This window comes from Seriola dumerili, unplaced genomic scaffold (assembly GCF_002260705.1).
Source record: "Seriola dumerili isolate Sdu_G_001 unplaced genomic scaffold, Sdu_1.0 BDQW01000291.1, whole genome shotgun sequence".
In the NCBI taxonomy this organism is placed as follows: domain Eukaryota; kingdom Metazoa; phylum Chordata; class Actinopteri; order Carangiformes; family Carangidae; genus Seriola; species Seriola dumerili.
In genome coordinates, this window is record NW_019174546.1 from 4,988,571 (window position 1) to 5,013,472 (window position 24,902).

The 24,902-nt window shown below is 39.8% G+C and overlaps 1 protein-coding gene across 4 annotated transcripts; it reads right to left on the reverse strand.

Moving 5' to 3' along the window:
- Positions 1–2,583: 2,583 nt before the first annotated feature.
- Positions 2,584–23,911, reverse strand: cables1 (Cdk5 and Abl enzyme substrate 1). 4 transcript variants are annotated; one of them, XM_022758166.1, is made up of 10 exons: positions 23,221–23,911; positions 15,656–15,727; positions 15,406–15,498; positions 14,035–14,112; positions 11,067–11,172; positions 10,074–10,230; positions 9,831–9,934; positions 6,665–6,771; positions 6,260–6,467; positions 2,584–5,444 (listed from the first exon to the last, which is right to left on the reverse strand). In XM_022758166.1, the coding sequence occupies exons 1-10, from the start codon at positions 23,808–23,810 to the stop codon at positions 5,304–5,306; spliced, it is 1,656 nt and encodes a 551-aa protein (XP_022613887.1). In that variant the 5' UTR covers positions 23,811–23,911; the 3' UTR covers positions 2,584–5,303. The 4 variants fall into 4 exon arrangements, with proteins under 4 accessions (XP_022613887.1, XP_022613891.1, XP_022613889.1 ...); XM_022758170.1 differs by lacking the exon at positions 23,221–23,911 and adding an exon at positions 22,657–22,681; XM_022758168.1 differs by lacking the exon at positions 23,221–23,911 and adding an exon at positions 22,037–22,167.
- Between the last annotated feature and the right edge of the window lie 991 nt (positions 23,912–24,902).

Here is a 24,902-nt window from a genome sequence, read left to right on the forward strand (position 1 = left end):
TGACATTTTTTTGACACTTTATGCCTAACTATACTATGACGTTTGTCTGACATTTGATACTTCACTAAACTGTGACCTTTTCATGACATTTTATGGCTTACTATACTATGACATTTTTATGACAGTTGATGTCTTAATATACTATGACATTGTTATGCCTTACTATACTACAATGTTTTTAGATGTTTTCATGCCTTACTATACTATTATGTTTTTATGCCATGTATGCCTGACTATACTATGACGTTTTTATACCTTAATATACTATGACGTCTTTTGATGTTCTTTTGCATTACTATACTATGTTGTTTTTATGCCTTAATAGACTACTACATTCCAACCCTAACCCCATCTACAACTATCACCTCTATATACAAAGATAATAATAATTATTAATATTCTTATTATTATTGTTGTTGTTATTATTATTATTATTATTATCATCGTCGTCGTCGTCGTCGTCATTATTATTATTATTATCATCGTCGTCGTCGTCATTATTATTATTATCATCGTCGTCGTCGTCGTCATTATTATTATTATTATTCATTTATCTATTTATTATTATTATCATACATTTTGGTTGAGGTGCTTCTCTGTTCTACCAGAATGTTGTGGAGAGGGTGGTTCGTATTGTCCAAGATGGCCTGAATCTTACATTGCTTGTGTCTCTCCACAACAGTCCTGAGTGAGTCCAGAGCACATAACCAGCCTTTTTGATCAGCTTGTCCAGTCTCCTTGTGTTTATGTCTGACATGCTGCTGCCCCAACATAAAAAAGGACACTCAATGCACCTGTGTGAGTTGCCCAGTAAGCACACCTGCCCTTGTGCTACTCTCCAGGCCAGCAAAGTAAAAAAAAAAAATTAAAAATAAAATGCAGTAATCCAATTTGGATTTTCATTTTCACATACTCATGGGCATTCTATGACCATATTAAAATGAAAATGTAAAAGCTATTGTTTTCAAAGACTTAACCTGTTCTGCAGTGACAATATTGAAATACAATAAGTGTGTCACAAATCATAAACGTAGAATTGAGATCCACAAATGCTTTTTCACTTGCTTTTCATTTATTTGTAAATAAATTGAATGTATTAACAGATATATTTTTATCTGTAGAATTTGGTTGTTTATTGGCAGATCCGTTTTATATTTGCAAGATATTTTTGTGAATTTGCAAATTTATTTCCTGTATTTATGGAAGGTGTTTTATATTTACAGATTACACATTTACGCACAGATTGCCAATCTGTTAACACAAGTAACATTGAAACAAATCTACCTCCATAATAAAGTGTCCTGTGTCAAGACCTAGTCCTATCCTTCTTTCCTCTACCCTTTCCCTGTGTTTCATCTCACAGTTGTCCTTGTACTCACATTGGGGCTTCCACCACACCTACTTAAAAAAGTTGATCTGTGTGTGTTTTTTTTAAAGATCCATCAATAAATAAGTGTAAGAAGCATTTAATGCCACACTTTGCGTCACTGGTTTTCTGTTACAGTGGGTTCAGTTGTCTCTGAAATAGACTCTTGGGGTGGAACAAAAGGGATTAGGTAGCCTTGTCAAACACGAAGAGAGGATCAGATTTTCAGATCCACCCACAGTGCTTTCCCCTCCTGACCACAGACCAGTTTTGGATAAAAAAAAAAAACAAGAAGCCCGTGGATTTGGACAGACACACTTGTTCACATTAGAAACCTGTTTGTACTTGGTGTAAATAACAAAAACTGAGCAAGTGTAGTCAAACTTGTAATATCCTGCTACTGAACAAAACTCAAGATTAAGGAAATCAAATGGGTTCCCACACAGTTATTTCAGCTGTTATTATACCACAAACTTCAGTGTCTACACTTCCATGTTTACAAACTACTGTAAATGGTGGAAAAGCCCTGAGTCACAGTATCATGACAGGAAAGGGGTAAAATGCCGTTTCAGCCAAATGTTGTTATTTTAAAGGGAAGGGCAATAGACCGCAGCTTGCCCCAAACGATGGTACACATATTTTCACAATGAGGGTCACTTATGTGTGAGCAGGGCTCAGGAAGGGCTGTCAATAGACCCCTTTATGAGGCGGTGAGGGGGGAATTAGGCCGTCAATGGAGGGGACTAAGCCACGTATGCCGTGTGTCCACACTCGGGCCTGGCCTGTTTGTTTTGATGGCAGCACGAGACTGGCGTGACTGCAGGCCTTGTTTACGTTGGATATGTGTCAGGAGAGTTCCCACTCGATGAGAAACTGACCTCTCAGATTGCATCAGAGCAACAGGTGCAATTCATTTCCAGTCAGGGCTTCTGGAGAGTTACACCTGAGTCAATGTACTGAAATGATCAGGCCTGACAGTTTGAAAACATGAGTTAGGCATCTGCAAGTCAGAGGGGTGTTTCATTAAGGTGGCTGGGTTTATTGTGGAAACCTTGTCTTGAAATGTCTAGTTAAAGAACTGCTGCTGAAAAAAGACTAAAGACATCATGCACAGATCACATCAATTGACAATCAAGAACTAAACAAAACTGAGATGTTTGTGGCCACAGAGCAGCACACATAAAACGTATAATATGGAAAATAAAATAGTGAAACAGAAATGAACAGAACCACCGACACTGACACAACAAAAGAGAACTTTTGGCAGCATGTTGTAGAGCAGCAGTGAGCTCAGCTTTTAATGCAAGTACAGATGAACTCAGTTTGTTGTTCTACTGATAATCTTGTGATTGTGAGCTCAAGTCACATATGATTCATGTGAATTAAATTAAAATATAAGCTGCACCATGACATAACATAACTTTGAAGCATCAAATAGGATCCCAGACAGGTCTTTTATTACAAAGGAATAGATGATTTCAATAATTTACATTTAAAATCATTTGCAAGAGGCTTAAGTTATTCATCAGTTAGATTTTGCTACTGCTCGTCTGCACCTCTTGTATTTTTCATAGACGGATTCCTCTGTTTCACTGTTTATGTCACATTTTTAACAAGGAAGACATGGTGAAAATGATACGAGACTGCAGCCACGGGTTAATCATTAGCTTTGTTATGATTGCAGTGTATTTAAAAAGCACATGGAATACTGTGCTGACCTTTAGACTCAAAAAGATACAAGTGCAATAAGTGCAGCTCCTGTCAAGATGCATAAATGTAACATGTTTGCAAGTTGACTATCACTTGTCCCACAACGTTTTCACAGTGCGCCATTTAACAAAACTTGTAATTTAAGGAACATTGGAGAGAACAGTTTCCATTGTAACCTAGATGAGATTTGTTTAAACCACTTGCCTACAGCCATGCTAGCAGCTCTGTGAGACTGTACTTGATATTTCAACAAGAAGATGGCTCCATATAAAAAGTTTGGGATTCACCAAACTGACCAAATTTCATCCTTAGATAGACGTGCATGTTTGTACCTAATTTTATGGCAATCCATCCAGTAGTTGTTGAGACATTTAACTAAAAATCACATATGTCAACCTTACGGTGGCACTAGAGGAGAAGTAATTGGATCATGGTAGTCATTAGGAAACACATTCTAGGCTTGGTTCAAGCAACAACAACGTCAAGAGTCTCGTTTTGATTGAACAAGCAAAGCAATTTATTTACAAACATACACAGGTAGTAAGTGTCGCCCATGAGTCTTTCCTCACAGAGTATTTAGTGTGCATCTTACAGCGAAATCTTTGGGCTTGCAAACAAAAAGAAGCTCAGTAATCCCCCCCACCCACCTTAAAATCAGCACAATCCAAACTTTCATCACTAAAAATTTGGTTTCCTCTTGTGATCATTTCAGCTCAAATATCATCAATACTTGGAGCAGCATTAAATACTATTTTTCAAGAAGGCCTACTGCCTGATTAGGTGCCCTCTCAATACTCTGTGGTATTGTGTGAGACAATTTCAAGGTGATAAAAAAAAAATCTAATTGAGATAACATGCCAAATAAATGGAATAATACTTGTTTAATTGGTCACATTGGCACGCTTTGTTTTCCTCAATTTTCAGTGTTTCTTTTTTTAAACATTTCAAATTTCAAATAAACAAATGCTAATTCAAGTTATATGCGAAGTTATAAGCCATCAGGGTCAGTTAAAGAGCAGTGTCCCTTGAGCCTGAAGGGACTCAGTTTCTTGCTCAAGGACACTTCAGCAGGAGGACAATTACTAGCTCAGGGTCTTCTTAACCCAGATCCACCAGGTAAAGGACATTCTCTCTCAAAACTAGAGCACCCTGCTGCTAATCCTTCTCACTGGTTAATGGCATGTTTGCACTCATGAACAACTTCACAGAGCGACCACCTTGACCCCATTATAGCACTGTAAATGTGCGGAGCAATACACTCTAACATAGAGCACAGGAAATTCGACATTGATAAAAGTGGGTCTGGTCTCCATAAGTCCATGGCAAGCATCTGACTGGTAGAAAATGAATGGAATACTTCAGTGAAAATAGGAAGTCCCATCTTGTCTGCAAGTACCTGCGTACAAACAATCATTTCTTGTCATGCGGATAAGTTGTGGCTAGAAAATAGTGAATAAAACACGAGAGAAAAAACAAATCCAAGGTCCATTCAAATGAATTGTGTGCGGTGCTTGTGAACACAGCTTATTTTTCAGGGTTCGTTCCCAAGCTCATTAAAAGTCTGGGAAAAAAAATGTCCCCGTTCTGCCCACGTCTTGCAATATTCAAAAAGTGCACTTTTAAGACGATGACTTGCGAAAAGATGAGTCACTCTGAGGAATAACAGTCCAGCCAAAACCAGCCACTTAAAGGGCTTTTGTTTAAATTTTATCCAGGCCAGGAGGCAACCAATCATACCAAAGAAGGAGATTAATGAAAAGAGATGATAAAAAATGTTACAATCATTGGTTGTTTTAACTGAGAAAAAAAATGTTCACCATCAGATTCAAGCAAAAAAGAAAAAGAAAAAAAGCTCTCTTAAGCAACAAGAGAGATCTAAAGTATACAAAATGAAGATGAAGAGATGTGGAACATGCAAACTAGAAAAACAACTTGTTTGCAGACAGTTGAACCCTTTCTTTCCAAGTCCATGTAGTGATAATGAATGTAGAAGTCAAAAAAATTGAGAAAAGTTTGTTTAAAAACACGTGTCCCTTTGGCTGATTCCAGGTCTCTGAGATGAAGGAGAGGGTTGTCGGTAATGATGAACGGCGGCGGCTGACTGACAACCAACTGTACCTTGAAGCGGTGAGACGGCGATGGGGAAGAGAGAGGTGGGAGGATGGATACTGTGGGGAGGAGATCAGGAGGAGAACCTGGTGGTCGTCCTCCTGATGGGTTACTAATGCTAGGAGGTCTGCAGCAGGCGTCTGTAGTGGGGCATGATCTCGTGTTCGGGCAGGTGCAAGTTGAACTCCAGCGCCACCAGGACAGGGAACTCGAAGGCTATCAGCTCTCTGCGGTTCACTCTGAACCTCTCCTCCAGTTTCTGCCAGACAAAAAAAAAGTTAAGATTAAACAACAGATACGTCTAATGCTGCATTCCTTATTGCTTCTCAATGACTCATAATCGCACCCATTTATTTTTAACCAGCGTTTCATGAGGACTGACCTCATGGCAGACAAGAAAGGTTTCAGTAATGCCTGCTGATGCGATCACCATACGCTGCAAGTCAATTACAATATAAAGGGGGGCATTTGCTACTCTAAAAGCTTTCATTAAAAGGGGCAATTCAGTAAATTGAAGTGCATGTTGATCAAGTTTAGGATTTGAGCAGTGAGGTGGGTAAAGCATGTCAGATTATAAATACCAGACCCTTGACAAAAAATGTCGCCTGTCATTTATGGGATTTGGAAGCCACTCGACTAGCAATATCAGATCCTGTTTTTAGGTAAATACTCCTAAGATCAGCTTTCATGATATTGAATGGTTCTGGCAACAGTTCTTTCTCTTATTGTAGCTGACTGTGACTGAAATACACTTTGCTGTCCTATCCTGCCTAGTATTCTCTATATCTGGTTTTTAACTTCTGAAAACAGTCATCACAACCATATTTTTCTCATAGTGGTCTCTGGCCATCCTAATACAGTAGTTTTGGTTTTTATCTTCTCATGTTTTGATCTACTGCCAACTACAGTGGAATTGTGTTTGTGGTGCTCACAGCAATGAAAGCTGTCCTGGTTAGTCAGGCTATTCAAGAGACTTCACTGTGGACACTTTTCACTATGTTTAACTTGTTGACTTTACAAGTCGTGGTTTAAAAACATCATGAAGCCACAAAGTTTTGATTTTTGGAAACTTACGTCTATCAGGAGCTTGACTTCATGTTTCTTGAGATCACCACCAATCTTGGCTGCCAGAAGAACACAAGCTCCAGCACAGAGTTTACGATTCTGCTTGTTTAGTTTGCCTTGAAGAACAAGTTTTTCAAAGTAGACGAAAGCCATGGCCACTGTGGGCTCCTCATAACCACACTCGTCCTGGGCCAGCTTTCTTATCTCCCTTTTCAAGCTGCACAGAGTGAAAAAAAAAACCAACAAAAAAACAGAAAGACGAAGGGGAAAAAGAGAAAGGGCAAAATTAAGAGAAAGTAGACCGTAAAGAAAATAAATTAAACAGTTGAAGTTAAAGTTAAAAGTTAAATCGTCTTTATTGTAAAACAACAAACAAACTTGCTGACACATTTTATACATTTTCGTCTGTTTTACCTCCTTATCTTGCTGAGTGTAAGCCTTATGTGGGGGAATTTCTCCTTGAAGGTTTCATTCATGTCCTTCTTGAGGTCAGAGGGTTTGACGTATTCAATGACCGTAGTCTGAAAGGAAAACCAGAGGTGGTGTTAGAATGACCACGGCTCTCAGCAGTGAGCTCGGGGACTGGATCCTCACACATTAGTGTTGGATTCCACTGTCTCACAGTGAGGCTTAGCTGAGCTCTGGTGTTACTGGGTGATAATTTCCTTCATTACTGTGAACATTGTCACTGTAGTTTGTTTTGTGTGTGGGCTTCGGGCCAGAGTGCCACAGACAGAACAGTGATGTTGAAAAGTACTGAGAGGCAGACTAACATATTTTTGGTTTTGATCTTCTTCTTTTTTTTTAAATGAGATTTGAGACAATGAGAAAAACACAGATTATCACCAGCCTTGTTCTTTAAAAAACACAGAGGACAGAAAGCATACTCAGTTGTCTACTGAGCTCTCTATGCCGTCTTCAGACTTCTCTTGAACAATCCTTAGAGCTTGTTAGAACATGTTTTGAGCACCAGGTGGGTGAGTCACATTAGGACAGTTTAATGAGGGGCTGAAATCCCTGTAGAACAAAGTGCATTTCTAGCTCTTGGCTGAATTCACAACTTAAATTTTAGATGTTCTAGAGGCAAAATGAATCTTTGCTGTTAGATATGCAGGATAATTCTGATTTATTACAACATGGAACTTATTTTCATAGATCTGGCCGTCATTCCATAATAATAATAATAATAATAATAATAATAATAACAACAACAACAACAACAACATAGTATTGCAAACCTTCAGATTAGCCAGTTATATTAGAATAAACAAATGGAGATGAACACTTAAGTTATGACCAAAAAAGTAAAATAATTACCCAAACAGCCCATCGCAGTTTGCAGACCAACTTCATGGTTTAACTTTGAGTCACCATACTTGCCATATCTATGGGTCCAGGATTATTATCAATTGGCTGCACTTACTTTCAGTTTGACCTCTAACACACCTCTAACAAACTAACCAGTTTATCTAAACCACTTTATTTGGCTAGTTTGTTTGTTTTCATTTTTAATTCCTGCTTCCTTTTGTCCTGCTTTCTTTCATTTTTTTGTATGTACACACATGTACACACAAGCTGCCATATCACTATACTGGCAGATCAAAACGCACATTGCACATACACACCCATTTTTTTTTTATCTCAACTTAGCTCACACATACCCCTTACTGAGTGAGCGTTACTGCACGCCAATCCAACTGCAGCAATCGTCTTGAACTTCTATACCACACTGTTTTGTTTGCACTGAAAATACACCACAAGAACTAGAAGTACCAATTCAAGATTGTATGCCTCCGCCACTCAGACTAGTTTCAGGTTACATCCTTGTTTATCCAGAATCATATAAAATATTAACCATTTGTGTCAAATTTTGTCATAATTGTTATGTGAATTCTTCAGTTATGGCTAAAAATGGCTCCACAAGAATGGGATGGACAGACGGACAGACAACCCGAAAAACATAATGCCTCCAGCTCTGGCTGGTGCCAGCGTGGAAGTATAAAAATAATATAATGTAATCTTAAAAAATTATTGATTCATCTTTTCTGTAATTTTTCTAGTGAAACAATTTCTCAAAAGTGATGGTTCACTGCTTTACTTTGTCATGCTGTCTGTCATGATAACAAATGAAATATCTGTGGGTTTTGGACTGTAGGTCAGACAAAACAAGCAATTTGAAGACGTTACCATTGAGTTTAATTATAATGGGTATTTTTTCATTACTTTAGTTTACTTTTCATAGCTGAGAGAAATGGCCAAAAGTGCAAAAAATAAGACTCATGTTGTAAAAACAACGGGGTTATTCCTTTAGTGGTCTACTAAGAATGAGCAATTAAATAAGAGCACACTATGCAGCAGTTCTAAAAATATATCGATGGCCCTCTGTATGTATGTATGGTATTGCAGACAGTGCACAGAGTGTGAATAATGGCGTTAGCCCTCAACATCATGCTACTAATCATGAAGCATGAAGGAGAACGAATGCTTATCTATGGTCGGAGCTCTGAGAAATGAACAGAAAAAAGGACAGCACTGACAGCACGACAGAAAGTCTTATCAACTATGACCCTGTTTCTTACTTATGTCAACACATAAAAACATTTCATTTTTCCATGTTTTTAACGTGAGGGTAATAATTCACAAATCTACAAGCTTCCTTACCACATTTAAAATAATCTAAGTGAGGTTTTCCTCGCTTCATAATCATATTGTAGGTCATACAAGAGTTTCCTCAATTGCGTCTTGAGGATTAAATTCCCTGCATGAACTTGAAAGTTCAGTGAGAGAGTCATGTCTCCCAAACAGCCTGTGTTTAAACCCTGAAATGCTGAGAATTTACTGGTTCCATTCCTGTAGCAAACAATAGCCATTGTTGTGAGACGCTGGGTTTTGTAATTGGAGGAAGAGAGGAGGAAAAAAAAGCATAGCCTGGCCTTGACTGAACATTTCAACTATGTCAGTCCTTGTTGTGTATTCTGCCAGTCTCCGTAACAAAAACAGAGCCCAGGAAAGAATGAGGTGGGAGTCTAGTCAGAGTGTTTTTTTTTTTCCTTTTCCGACCACAATAAAATGTTCTTTTTCCGGAAAAGTGAGAATGATCAGTGCTGAGACATAAACATTAAGCTGTTACACTGGTCAAGTGGCTGTATGTATATTCTTTCAAGCCCCAGAAGGTGGGACAGAGTCTAGGCCCGGTGACCTTCCTGATTAAAACTGTTAGAAACATCCTCCTGGCTCCCTTTCAAAAACAGCTGATAAAATTCACGAGGACTTTTTGAGAAAGAATCTCTTGAGTCAGATAATTCTTTTTGGTGTGTTATTGTTCTTGGTTGTGGTGGGAAAATTGAACACAAATGCTCCATAATGATAAAAGTAACAATTACAAAAAAAAGCATTAAGACTGAGATATTGTAGGACATCTCAAAGAAAAATGTCAAAACAGAGGCGGATCTATTTCTGCAAATTATGTCCTGGACAAAAACAACTTTTCCATTATACCCTCAAGAGGACAAGGCTGCAATGGCTGTTGTTGTTATTGCTGATGGCAGTGGTGTTACACGCAGCTAGAGTACTTTCTCACCATGTAGGAGGGGAAGATGAGGACTCTCTTGTGTTTTCCACAAGGCCACTGAGGGTCATCCAGCAGATTCGGATCATACTCGCGAAAGTCAACCAAATCATTCCCTGCCATGAGCACAAACACAACAACAGAGGTTGAGCCAGAAGTTAACATTTGCACAATTTCTTTTCCAATAAAAATATACTGGATAAAGACAACTGAGGGTGAGGAATAAGTCATGTTATTTGTTGGCAACCATCTAACCTGTGTCTAGGCTGCTCTGGTTGCTGTTGGCTCGGCCCAAACTGAGGCTGCGGTGGCTGGCGTTACGAGATTGAGAGAAGGAAGAGGTGGAGTCGATGGTGTTTCTGCGACCACCCAGCACATTAGTAGGATACAAGAACTGGGTGTAGGATACAGTCTGCGGACACAGGTAGAGAGTAAAGTTTGCATTTATATCGCACCTGTTAGATTAATACATCTTTTTACAGCAGCATTTTGTCAAGGTGGGAGAAGCACAGGTGGTGCCAATAACATTAGCAATGGCTCAGTTTCATTAAGTGTCCCAGTATACCATACCAAGTAAGCCAGCATGCACATTAACTAACACCTGGGCTGATACTGTTATGAAATGTCAAAATGCTACTTGGAAAGCAGCATATTCTTCAAATATGCTAAACGTGTGTTGATTTGTGGGAATTAGCTTGCTAAACACCACAAACAATACACACAAATCTTCAGAGTTTATGTTCTGAATTTATCAAAAACCTCAACCTTATCTTGAACTACAATGTTTGAAGATAAGCAGTTCATCATTTAAATGAAGGTAATTTGTCAGACTAGCTAGCTTAGTGCCATTCAAGCCTATGTAGCAGCTAGCATCTAACAAGCTAACTGCAAAAACCATGTTTTTTCAATACGCAGCTAAAATGTGAATGGCTCCTTATTTAAAGCAATATTTGTTTAGTTACTGTAATATTTGTTTACAACACTGAATGTGAGTAAATCAAGACCCATGTGCACATACTAATTATACTTACATAATATTGAAGCAAACATCATCACTGTAACATCCAACTGTACTCACTCACAAACACCAATATCAATACCATTTTCTTTTACTTTGTGAGAGCAGTATTTTTTTTTTTGAATACTTACAGTAAATATACAACCTTCTAATTATATTTTTACAAATAATGAAGACAAGCTGATAATATTCCTCTTCCATACACGTACACATTTCTGCTGATTTCTTACCTTTCCATCTGCTCCCAACTCCACTCCCTCCAGCCCGATCACCATCTCCTTGGCACTGACGCCTCCTGACGGGTGCCGCTGACGCCCTCCTTCCAGCTTTATATCCCTGATGATGAGCACAAAACCTTTGAGGTTTTCATCATACAAATAATACTACTACTTGTTTAATTCCCATCTCCTTCTGCTGGGGCCTTGTCTAGCACACCTCCACATCACTACCTCACAGATATAGGCCCTGTATTGATCTGCATTCATCGGCCGGCCTAGTTTCTGCAATTGCCCATGTCTGTGGGTGCATCTCAGGGAAATCAGAAATAAAATACACCCTTGGGAGTAAGGATGGAGGAGAGTTTGGTTTTGCTCTAGCAGGCCAGCCTCCTCAAAAGGCCTCACCAACGCATGAAAAGCCATACTGCTGTGGGAGATTTGCAGGAGGTCAGATGGTCTGCTGAAGTAAAAAACAGATGGCTGGAGAGTTAAGTGTGTCAATGGAGCAGTGGAGAGCCCTTGACTGAACACATTTCGTATGTGCCAAATCTCTCTGTATTCCATGTCTGCTGCGGAGAACATACGGCAGACTGGGGCAATCACATGCAAAATTAGATTAAAATGGTTCCCAGATAAATAGAAAGAAATTACACAGTAGGCCCTCACATGACTCTCCCAGTGTTTTGATGACATGTGGGGCCAATCTGTTATAATGAAAACAGTGTTATCTGGCAGACAGGCACATAAGAACACAGTGTTGATAGATGCATCATAGACATGGGGATCCTTAGGCAGCAGACATCTTACAGCACAGTGGAGATTAAATAAAAATGGGGGAAACACAAGAGACAGAAAGCTTTCTAGGAAGAGAGCTTTTCTATGAAGCTTCAGTCTGCTGAGAATAAGGAGAAATGAAAGGAAATTATAAGAAAAGCTGATATTGCCAAGTAACATGCATGAATAGGAATCACTGGCTTCAAACAATGGTATGTTATTAGTATTTTAATCAATGCAGCGCTCATTATGTCCTGCCAAATGTTTCTAAATCTAGAACAAGCAACCAAGAAATAAATATTAACATGACTAAAAGAATCTTGACCCCCTGCTGGTTACGTACACTATCAAATACTGTGTGTCGGGTTGACTGGCTTGTAATAATATTCCCCCACAGACTTCACCCATTACACTAAACTTAGGAGCATCACTTGGTTATACTTGATTATTCCCTGCTGTGAGGACGTTTGTCCTTTGCATTTGACCCATCTAACATTTTACCCTGGGAGCCAAGTGCAACTACAGTCCAATGCCAGGACTATTACCTAACATGCATGACTTTTAGGGTCACAAAAACTGAAGTATGTGGAGAAAACCCATGCCAATACAAGGAGAACATGCAAAGTCCACAAAGAAAAGTTACAGCTGACCCTAGAGGGGTTTGAACACAGGAGTATCTGGCTGTCAAAAGACAGTGTCGGCCCATAAAAAGATGTCCAAGTACACAGCCTTTTAGTCAGCATTGGTAAATTTTTGTCTTTTCCTTAAACGAAAGGTTCGAGAACATTCACTTTCTTACCAACAATTAGATGAGAAGATCCATGCCACTTTAATGTCAGTATGTTAAATATAAAGGTATCACCGGCAGGCAGTTAGTATAGCTTAGCATAAGGTCAGGAAGGCTTGCCTCACTATCTAAATGTTAAAAAAATTTGCCTATCAGCAAATGAAAAACTCAGTAATTATCAAGTTAAATTTTGCTCTCATCTAATTATTGGCAAGAAAGTACATGGCAAAAAGCTAATGCTTTAATGTTTGAGTGTAAGTTCTTTGGGATCATACCAGTCTGCTATGTAAAATTTGATCATTTTTGTTCATGGGATAGTAGTTATAGTAAATATAAAGAAAGAAGAAGAAAGACAGAGAAAAGAATACATGCAATCAATCATTTGGGCCCAGCCGTCTAATAAAAGGTTCTTTTACTGTTACAAAACTTAACTGAGCCAACCAAAGTCTAACTGTAAACTGTCAATTAGCAGCAATTAGCTGTCAAACGTGTGTATTGGAAAGCCCTGGGGGGGTTTATTAACCCTTGACCTTGCACTGATTGGCTGGCTTAGGAAATTCCACAAATGGATTGAGCCTTTTATGCTCTTCACTAAGCCCTAGTGTGAAGCTTTTCTTTCTGTGCATTGTATTCTCTAGTGTTTATGTGTCCCCTTTCTCTTTCACTTCCTCCAAAACACACCGTTTCATGTGACTGGGGAGGGTGGGAGCATCAGGACCAAGGCCCTACCAGAGCTATCCCCACGCAAGCCAGGTGGATACATTATTACATAGAGCTCTGTGTTGCTTTAAAAAAAAAAAAAAAAAGAAAAAAAAAAAAGGAAACAGGCATCTATAGAGAAGCCAGAGATGTTTTCTCTTCTAGTGAACAGAAATGTAATCTCAAAACCCAGGCACTGAATAAACAAAAATGGTTAATAACAAACTGTCATGACTGTGTACGCTCAACAGATATATACCCAGTCTGTCAACATTGTGGATAACTAGACCACTGAACATCACATTCAATTTAAGGGTTAAAATTTCGATATCCAAGGAGAGCAGAAACCCCAGGAAAGGTGAGTCTTAAATGTTACACAGCAAAGCCAGCAACAGACAAAAATGGGTTGACAAAAAAGAAAAAAAGAAAAAAAAGGATGAGTGCCCAAAAGCCACCAGAGGCATTATGGAAAAAGCAGTACAAGCAACAAGCATTAGGCTACAATGTGGTCTAAGTATATACAAAATTAAGCCTTTAAAGCCCATTTCAGCCCAATGTTTATTTTTTTAGGGTAAAAATGCATCCACCAAAACCAGCCCTTAGCGATGTATGCACCAGTCAGAGGAGAGTACATCCATAGAAAAAGAGGGATGAGAAAACAAAAGGAAAGAGGGAGCACAGGCTGGAGTTACAAAGTTCGGCATGCTGTCGGATACATACCCTGCTTGGCTACAATCTCGATAGGGCAGGACAGAAAATACACTATAGAAGGATCTTCTGCCACTGATAAGGACTATCCTATAAAAACAAAAATGGTAAACAAGCTAATCAATGTCTATCTGGACAAGATCCACAGATTAAAGTTGGAAAAAGTGTGCAGTAAAAACTTAGAATAAAAGAGAATGAACTGGAAATTCAGGATAAGTGTGTGTTGTTTTGTAGCACTGTAGCATGTAGTCAGTGGTTTGGAAACAACAAAGATGCATTTTTGCTACAAAATCTTATTTCTTTAAAAACTTCAGTTCAAACGAGCCATTTTTATACGAAACTACAGAAATGTTTCCAGGTGACCAGATGTCCACATCACAGAATGTCTTTAAATAACACCAAAACAACCTCAGAATTACTTCTATTAATAGCTGCAACTCACAGGCACATGATGATGATCACCACTCGGCCAAAATCATCATCAGGACATACACAGCACGTGAGTCATGAAATGCCTATTGTTTCAGCATCAGTTAATCAACAAGTAGTCGTTAATGGTGTGGAAAATCCAGCTCAGCATTATCCCACATCAGATGTGGATCTGGGTATCAGGAAAAACAATTTTACATATCAACTAATTTAACAGGTGGAACTTATCAAGATGGTACAGCGATAGTCTAAACCAGAGGTACTAGCTTTCACATGAGATCTGCTTCTTCGGGACAACCAAACGCTGAACAAGAGCTAGAACTAACAGATTAATAAATACATTAATAAATTAATAAATTGTTTAAAAAATAATTCAACTTAAAAAAGGATTCTTTACTTAAAAAGCACCAAAATTAGACTATGCATCGCAAAACACCAACAAAAAAAAGTTGGTGTTACTTTCCAAAAAGTTACTTTCCAAAGCCAAAGGCTGAAAGTCACCAGAGCATTATTGGTCTCCTGGCTTACATTAAACAACCATCGCCCCTTTGGTTACTTTCTGCACACCCAGTAAAACGTCAACATTAATATCACTGAGCCAAAAGTTGTCTGTATTTAGGGATTTGTATGCCGGATACATGTTTGTTAGACTGTGACACAATGGCATGTGATTCAGTAGATTTATTTAATACTCGAGTAGAGTGATTTTACAGTGTGATTCCGAAATTTCAACAGTGATCAAAATAAAATACGATATATTCAATATAGACATGATTTATATTATGTTATATTTATAAGTCAGAACAACATGCTGTGAATGGGCCAGGCCTGCTCGCCTGCAATGTGGCTTGTAATGTGAGAAACATCCAAACTGCAGTTCATTGACTGGGGCAGCCTGCCATTATCCACTGAGGACTTGTATTGACTAAGGGATGGCATTGTTTGCCTTCATACCTTCCATTGCGCATATCATGTTGCCTCATGTTCTTTATGAAGTGGACTTTCTTGAAGCTCTTTGGTCGGGGTGAACCCGATAGGGTTCGGCATCTAAAATGTAAAACAAGCACACAACATCAGTACCCAGAAAAAGAGTGAAACTCTGCCAGTGGGATACATTACACTGAGCTGAATGTCTCATTTTAGACACACAAAATGTAGTAGCAGACAATGTGAATGAGAAGGGTAATCCTGTACATTTTACTACCTGCGAAGAGGAGCATTTTCCTCAATGTCCTCTAGCGTTTCAAGCGAAGAGCGCTGAGAGATGAGTCTTCGTCTGAGAAGGCAGAAAGAGGGGTTTGAGGTTAGAGGAAATCAAGAAATTATCAACACCAAAATCTTACAGGACCAACTGCCATTCAACAGCTCCTAGATGAACCAACGCTGGCACAATAATAGCAACAATTCTAATCGTGATCTTTTTTTTTTTTGCCATAGCAAACACATGAACACATGGTACTGCAAAGGAATTTGATGAAAAAGCAAAACAGTAAATCAAAGTCTGCTCAACAGCAATACCTGAAATGGAAAAAGTCAGCACCAAAAATCTATAAGAGGTCATTTTCCACACAAATTGAGGTCAGTCTAGCTTTTAGAATAAAACAAGATATCAGTATTTGCCAAATGTCAAGCCAAATCTCTATTTACCTACTTACTGCAAAGCAATGCATCAATAAGCCACTATGTAGCTCACTATACTTTTACACAACTACAACTACTAAAAACGTTTTTTTTAATTTAACAGAATATGTCACACTACTGTGCATTAGTGTCAAATAATCAATTTTGCCAAAAGAAAATACTTTCTGTTTTTTGGTACTTGACGCTCATTGATCCTTAATACTACTGATACATTTCTGTGCATGTCAGTGCTCAAAAAGCATTAAGGTTTGATACCCAGCTCTGGAACAAAGTGCATGTGTGGTGACTGGAGGCCTTGACACAAGGGCCACACAATGTTAAATTATCACCTGTTTCTGTATGTTCTGTGGTTCATTTACACAAACGAGTCTTGGACGGTCAAGTTATGACTGCCATCAATCAACACCACTGTGTGCCTTTGTGGTCAATGATCACTCCTCAGCCTTGTGTAGATCACAGAGAATTTTCCAGGATCTGAGCTGCTAAGAGGATAACGATCTGGCTCTGAAAGCACTTTGTGTAACACATTTTGTCACAGATGGCCTTTATTTCACACTTTATTGCACGACTCAACAGGCTAATTCTGCTGGACCACTTTTATATGATCGGCTGCCAGTGTCAGAAACAAACCCACATGTGATAGCTAAGTAAGCCTGAGCTGTTCCAAAATTAGGTTGTAATTGCATGTTTAACACCACAATAATAACATAATCCAACTCATTAGCCTGCCTTACAAAGTGGCCACAATTAAAGTAGTGGAAATTAACACAATAATGGTCAAATAACAAAAACATGACACATTCTCTCAAAGGGTCTATCTGTCATCAAGTCCTAAACAGCTCTGCAGCTGTCTTACTATTCTGCCAGGCCCAAACAAATGGCTGTTCACACCATGCATATTGTATATCCTCTTGGGCTAATTATTTTAACAAATCAAAAAGGTGCTGTAATGCTGTAGACCCTGCAGCATAAAAACAAGCTGATGACACTGATGACCCTCTTCACTGAGCATCTCAGCCAAAGGGAGAGACAGCGGAGTGTAAAGCAGAGTGGCTGGTTAATAAACGACAGAGCATGAGGACAGATTAACAAAAGATGACTCTGTACTTGAGGATCTCCCAGGGTTTAAACCAACACAAGCTGAGTGAACTCTGTATACTGGAGGAGATGGGGTGAGATAAGTGTTTACATCATGAGGAGCCAGACTGTTGAAGCAGACAAGAAACCGAGAGCCATTATTCTGGCTCACCCTCTGCACTGTATATTATGACCCTAATGATCATAAACTGGAGGGAAGAACACCAAGCTCCGATAAAGGGCATGAACAGTACAATTCTTAGTCCAAATGATTACCACAGTGTGCAGCTGACATCAACACTGTCTCTGCTACCGTGCACTGAGAGGGTCATAATAAAGGGGCCTGACCTTTAGCTGAAGGTCAGACGAGTAGGGGTCATGTGATTTATGGTTAGTCTTACATCATCCTCCTTTAGTGATAACCCTGAAAGATGGATTGGCTGAATAAAAATAAGCGGACAAGCTGACAAGACTTCTGATTTGCTCAAATGGTGCATAACTTCATTCCTAAAACCACTGCAAAATGAAGCTTTAGAAACGTTTTGATCATAAGAAGAGCTTTCAATGGTGTATTTTGATGTATTTAGAGATAAAATGGGATCCTAGCATGGATAACAGTCTTTAGTTAATGAGAAAGTAAAAATCACCTCATCTTAGTCTTTAATCCAACACTGACTCAAATTAAGGCTTTCTATTCCAAGGCTTAACCTAAAGCTGCACTAATCAATATATTCATGTGAACAATGGGTCAAATGACTATGGGCAACATCAAAGGCTTGTCTAGTAGTATCGAATTCACAGAGAATTATCACCCAACACTGCGGCCCTCTTTAGCTCTATGGAGCGCTTTAGCTTTTTTCAGCTCTTTGTTTTGGCTTTATGGCTCACAAATGTATTGTACTGGTTCCCTCTCATTGCTCTCATCAGCATTGTTTACAGCATCAGCAGGCAGCTGTTTTCAGCAAGCTTTAAAAGCCCACTGTAAACTACCTGCCCAGCATGCAGCAACAGACAACATTAGCATCTAGCTGGTGAACATAGTGGTGCATTTAGTAGCTAAAGAAACAGATATTTCCCTCAGGGGCTGGTGGAGGACAAAACAGAGCTAAAATGGAGAGTGAACATTGGACTCACATTCATTATGTGGCCAGAAACACAATTCCAAATGAATGATAATGTTTTTCCAAGTTTGTTAGTGTCTGCTAAATGTCTAAATAGGCAACTGTTTGCTAACACTTGTAGCATCATACCAAGGTCATATTTGTTGTTAATAGATTGTTTTGCCACACCCCAATCGACCAAATAAGTCAGTTAATGCAGGTTCATAGAAGTATAGTTTGGGATGTTTTCAAGTCTTAATATATTTCTCACATGCTAATGTGTACACTGAAACAGTCATTATTTTCTATAATCATTACTCCTGTCCATAGTGGCAGTGAAGGGATACATTCCCAGCATGATAAGATGAAGGACCAAATTTACAGTTCTGATTCCATGTAAAAATGTATTGTAAAGTTCAGCTGAAGCTAATATGACCCTTTAGCTGCCTAAGTTAGCCCAAGTAAATGGGTATCCTCCAAACCTAGTACAAACTTCCCCCTGTAATTCCCGAAACAATGTTTTCTTGAAGAGCTAAAAAATTTGGAATTTCACACACAAGAAAAGGCTTGTAACTTTGGAAGCTGCCCACTTGATTTCACTAACTTAGCCTGCTAAATGCCCATTTTAGCTTCGGTTGAATTTTTGCACAGACTGAGAACTGGACAGGGGAAATGACTACACTGACCAAACACTGTCAACATACATAGGCACGAGAATAGAATAAAACTATAAAGCTACAGTGTCCCCAGTCTATATCTGAGCCTAGGAAAAAATAACCTCTTTTTGTTACCTTGTGTGACATTTAGTCATTTTTCCAGTGCAAATCTCTATGAATCGTTACTTTCCTTCAAAAAAATTATTCACCAATTGGCCTAAGGGCATGTTTCCAGTTCATCAACTGAACAGTGCTTCAGAGGACTTTGATCCAGACAAACTGTAGATTAACAGCTGCAGCAGGATATGTTTTTAATGCAAAAGATGTTTTCCAGGCTGGTACAAATCCTGGAAACAATAACACGGGCCAAGCCACTCATTCACTTTAGACATGAACAATCCCAACTCGGGTTAGAACAATCAGTTTCTATACAGCTTGACATTAACAAGACTCTGTCAGAAGCTTCAAAGAAGCCTCAGTTTAAATCAGTGGCAAAGGAGCCACAACAAGCATCCCTCAGTGTCTTTGACACAGTTCCTACTACTGTTGCCTCAAGTAATTTTCTTTAAGCATTTTTCATAAATGCAACCCATTCAGCATTAAGCCATTTCTACTGCAGACACAATAACATCCTCTTGGAATTGAAAATGTCTCAAATAGTTATTGATAATCCTGTCCAGTGGTGCCATGAAATAAAGCTATAAAACTCAAGTGGACTATTTAGATGTGGTGATTAAACAGCTTCACACATACGCCCTGTTGGCAGCTTGCCACAGGACATAGTCTTTCATTTTGCTGGGAGAGTCACTGAATGGAAATAAATGTAATGTTCTGGGCTTCTTCACACAAATACAGCCCCGCTAAACGGAAATGTGATTATTCTGATAAAAAAAAAAATATATATATATATATAAATCCAGTCAGAGCAGTTCAGCGGGGGGTAAATGAGATGTATCAGCAGATTTGAAAAATAAAATCGACAGAAAGGAAGTTGAAGAAACAGATGCTGTGTACAACAGCAATATATGGCACAGTTAAGCTGTTTAAGGTGAAGAAACCGAACAGGTCATAATGTGGAAACTTAACTCTGGGGTCCAACTTGAAATTGCATGAGGTAAAACACATGCTGACCCTTGTTACCCTGTCTTTACTCACTGTGGGATTTTTCATTCAAATCTTATGGGCTTTTCTAAGCATTTGTTGACAGCTCAGGCATTGAGAGACTCTGTGAAGGAAAATGAAGCATGCTTATGTAAGCCTGCGATTATGCCAACCATGACCTCAGCGAACAACGATCAACATCATGACCAGAAGTATGTGACCCAATCGCACAAAAACTCCACAGGACCATTATAACAGCTTGTGCTGCTTGTTTTCCAGCCACAGTTTCTGCTGCCTCATGCTAAAAAAATCTTGTTAAAGTACATGATTCTGCACTTTCTAATGGTGGCGGGAGCCTTCATACATCTTACTGGGGAAAGGATGAAATTAAAATAGCTCTACACCTTAGGCAGACAAGGCCAGATGGTAATAGGTGCTGTATGCTATATTTAAAGCACAGCTCTTGGCATGCTGATTCATGATGGATGAACGCTAAGGAGTGGAAGGAAAGCTGAATATAAAATCACCCATAATTTTCATGCATTAGATTCTGATTAGGATATGGTCTAAAGCGGTTTTGGCCTCAGAGAGTCTATTCTGGCGGCACATCAAAGGCTCTGTGACTTCCTGAATGGGAGCGGGACTGAAGGCCAAAAAGTCTGAGTGGAGAGTGTGTCTCTGATGCCCCTGGGAGAGGAAGTGGAGGACAGAAAATACAGAGCTGAGAGCCAGGCTGCTTCTCAGAAAGCCTGGGCATCCTGCCTCACCCAGCCAGGGACCTCTGGACACGTTTCCACCAGCTGCCCTCAGAAAACAAACCAGGCACTGTGCAGAACGCTTGTCTGTCCGCGCGCCGGTGGAATATGGCCACGCTCCATCAACAGGTTGCTTACCTCTCAACATTAGAATTAATTTTTTGTGGATGTCCTCCAAACACATTCCAAAAGCAGGGTACAGTCAAGGTTAAAGAATTTCATACTGTAGTTACTAGCTCAACAACAACAGAACTGTGTAGTAGAAAGCAGATGTCAGACATGCAACAGCTGGGCATTGAACCTCAATATTTTTTTGGTTCTGAACTGAAATGCGTTCACAGAACAAAGTACTAAAATCTGCCTGGGAATAATTTAATTTCTGATTTTTATTGTAGTTTTTTTTTTTTTTAGCCAGAGCTCTTTTATGACACTTTGTGTTTAACATTTGAAAATTATTGCTTTGATTTTTTGAAATAAAAAAAAAAGTTCTGTAGAAAAACATGTATTCATTTCCCAAAGTAAGGCATTGAAAAAAGTATTGTTGCAGTATGGGTAACCAAACTGTTATTTTGTCAAACGAAGTTCAACCACATGCATGTGCAATTCAGTGCCACCATATATACCCACCTGAACCAAACTATTTCCACCTTGAGACTGAAAATTCAATCATGACCTTGGAAACATTAGTTGACAGAACAATCTCACCATAATCTCATTATGTAGTATTTAATCTGGAGCTTTCTATCATATCACATGATATTCCTCAAAACATGGAGTTTGCCCAGCTGTCATGGGATTGCAGATTTTAAAATTTCTATTCTGTCAACTTCTGTTTCCAAGGTCAAGAATGAACTTTAAATCTCTACTTTTAAGACAACATGAACAGGAGGTCCTTAAAGTGATCAGGAAAATGGAAATATAAACATACAATTGTATATGATCAAAAACTCAAGAACAGCTCCTAATTGGTGGTGAGAATGTTTTGTCAATTAATGTTAACTTTATTATAGGCCTGTGTATCAATTCATCTCTGTCTATTTCTGAAGCTGTAGTTAATAATGTACTGGATTGTGCATCATTGTTAGGTGTGTCTGTTATGTTCATTCCATGTAAATAGTCTCTCACTTAAAAAATTATTGATGGCTTCTTGAGTGTTATGCATGTCTCTATCAAAAAGTACAGATTAAGACTTGCGGAAGCCGTTAGTTCAACAGTGCAATTTCCACGAGTTCAAGAAGGGGAACTAGATGCTTACTGAGTGTTTCGCCATGAAGCAGAGCTTCCTGAGAAGTCTGGCAGAGTCACCAGAGGGAGGAGAGGATTTGGGTAAGAGAGGGGGGCTCTGGATGGAGAGCTGAGCAGAAAGGATTTGACAGCAGGTTCTGACAGTGAGAAAGCCATGAGACGACTGTTACTGACAGCTGTCCCGCTGCGAGGTGAGACCCTCCAACCTCTCCTCGTGCCTCCCAAGTGAAGACAAAGCAAACAAAGAGGGCAACTAAAAGACATCCACATGGAGCAGCAAGCCCCTCTTCTGTTCTATGTGTATTTGAACAGGGGTGTAGAGTTACAGCATGTTTATATCACGCAGAGGAGAAGAAGGAGACAGCAGGTGTGTGCCAGGCTTTGGAATGACATTCACTAAAAATAATTTGAGGTCCAGTAAATTTGACATAGTGCATGAGAACATGTACAAAACAGAAACACAGAGAGAAACTGATGAGGTGTGTTGCTGACTTCCCTCTCAGGGGAAACTAGGTTACGCCTCCACAGCTGTTGGACCTGTGATCATACTGAATGTATCTGTCCCTGTGCAGACCAGTGAGTCATAAGGCTACAACCATCTGCATGGAGTAAATATACAAACAGCTGAACTTTCTCCTCCTGCTGTGCATTGTTGTGTCCAGGCAGATTGCATTGCTTGGCACCAAGAGTACCTTTTCAAAACAGAAATGAGAAAAGAAGAAATATGAAAGAAAACTGTTACAAGAGTTCATTCATTCAGGGCTGTGGTCAGTGAGGGAACAAGGAAACACACTTAACCCATTACAAGTTCCAGATACCAATGTGTGAATTAAGTCTTGCACCTTAAATGAATTAACTGATTGATAAAAGAAATGGCAACCTGGCTGTGAGTTGGAATTCAAACCAACATACAATAAGGGGTGTGTCAGTGTAATCTTATTGTAACTATAGCCAAACACACAAGATGACTGACTGCTCCTATGCATGCTTCTTGCAGTGGCACACTGTTGAAATCTTAGTGGTGGGGCATGGCTAAGTTTTTGTTTGCTTGTGATGATATGCAAGCAAACAATGGCCTGACTGCAGAATCCTGCAGACAAGCTTGAATATTTAACATCATCACAACACCAGACACAGTGTACTACATGTCCCCTGCATCAGACAGTTGAGTGGAATTGATGTTCTCACAGTTACCTTGACCTCTGTAGCTCTATGGCAGAGTTGGCTATCTGTCCACCCTCCAGGCAGTAGCTTTGGGAGGACTGTCTGGAGTAGGAGGCAGGAAGGATTCCCTGAGTGTACGTCTGCAGCCTCCCTCTAGTCGAGGCTGGGACCGCGGAGAAGGGAGAGCTGAACGTCGAGGACACGAAAGCGTCGCCCTCCGTGTCTGCACCCGCCGCCGGGGCAGCGGCAGGACCCGTCCCAAAACTGGCCCGACTGCTGGCGAGGAGAGCCTGGTTTGCAAAAGCGAGCGCCTGGGCGGCCGTGGTCGCCGCCGCCGCCGCCGCCGCCGCAGCAGCAGCAGCTCCGGCGCCAGCAGCCCCGTACGCCGAGCGCTCCGGGGAAACCAGGCTCTGTGTAGTCCTAGGTTCAAGTGAGCCTTCCTCTTCGTTTTGATTGTCTGCATCGTCTTGCACGGGTCGTCCATCTAAAGAAATGTTGCTGAGAAAAGACAGCGCCGCTTGCCTCCTCCTCGGGTCTATGCGTTTCCGCGTATGCTCGATACTGGGGTGCTTTATCTGAAGCGTGGCTGTGGATGTGTTGCTGCTCGTGGCAGCCGCCATGGTCCACTTCCACTGATCCGAGTCCCTGCTGCAGCGATCTTACCTTGCTGACATTAATATTGAGTTAATCGTGCTTGTGCTGGTGAATGGTAGTGGCCTGTCTTTTAAGTACATGCGTTTAACTGGGTGAAAACAGGGAGGTCACGTGTGTGCAGTATTGTGGCAGCACAGGGAAAATTTGGACCAATGGGCTGTCAGGAATACGTGTTTTTCTTTTTTTTTTCAATACCTTTTCCTGACTGCTGAAGCGTCTCTCGCTGCTGTGACAGTGCATGCCAAAATTACATAAACCAGGCACGGCATCTCTAAAACAGTCAGATCTGCACAATATTGGTCTGTAATCAACACTTTCATTTTTGCCATCAGTCTGCATACAAGGGATTCCTACAAGAAGGCTTTCACATAATGGCATGGAAACTTTTGGAGCAGCTTCCTGCTTTACACGTTTCACTCAGGCATGGCGAAAGCGCTACTATTGCTGTCTCTTCAATCCGCACAAGGCGCAGTTGTATACACAATGATCTATAGTCGCTGACAGAATGGGGCCTGGCTCTGTTTGTTTTGAGAAAATAGATCATTTTCTGAATCGCACCAGTCAGCATCTCTGCTGCAATTGCGCCATCTGTCTGCATGAAATGCATTGCGTCTGCTAGTTTTTGGCCATAACCCAATTAAATATGCCATCTAGTGGTTTTTGGATGGCAGCCACTGTAGCCTACATACAGGAGCATTACCAGCATATTTTGATGAAGAGATCAGGAGAGGCAGGACTGGGGGATTATCAGACTTTGACCATTTAATAGCATTAATGTATTGTATACATTTATATACTGTATTTTCCAAAATGTAAGTCTTATGGAAGATATTATGGATATAATTATGGATTATCATTCCCCCAATAAATTACCACTTTGTTTGAAAAGTGAAAAATGAATGTGAAGAAAATACAAAGGACAAAAGGTGTTTGTTGTTGCCCTATTCTGCCCTCTCAGATCTTGAAATAAAGTGATGTTAAACACTCCCTGCCATGGCAGGATTAAAGTGTCAGGGGGCCTTGGGGAAGCAAAAATTGCTGACCCCTTTTCTGTATCT

Coding starts and splice junctions, on each gene's coding strand:
- cables1 (XM_022758166.1), bottom strand. CDS start 23,810: ATGGCGGCTGCCACGAGCAGCAACACATCCACAGCCACGCTTCAGATA. Junction 15,499..15,655: donor GAAAATGCTCCTCTTCGCAG/GTAGTAAAATGT, acceptor TTTACATTTTAG/ATGCCGAACCCTATCGGGTT. Junction 6,468..6,664: donor ACACTCAGCAAGATAAGGAG/GTAAAACAGACG, acceptor CACTCTGTGCAG/CTTGAAAAGGGAGATAAGAA.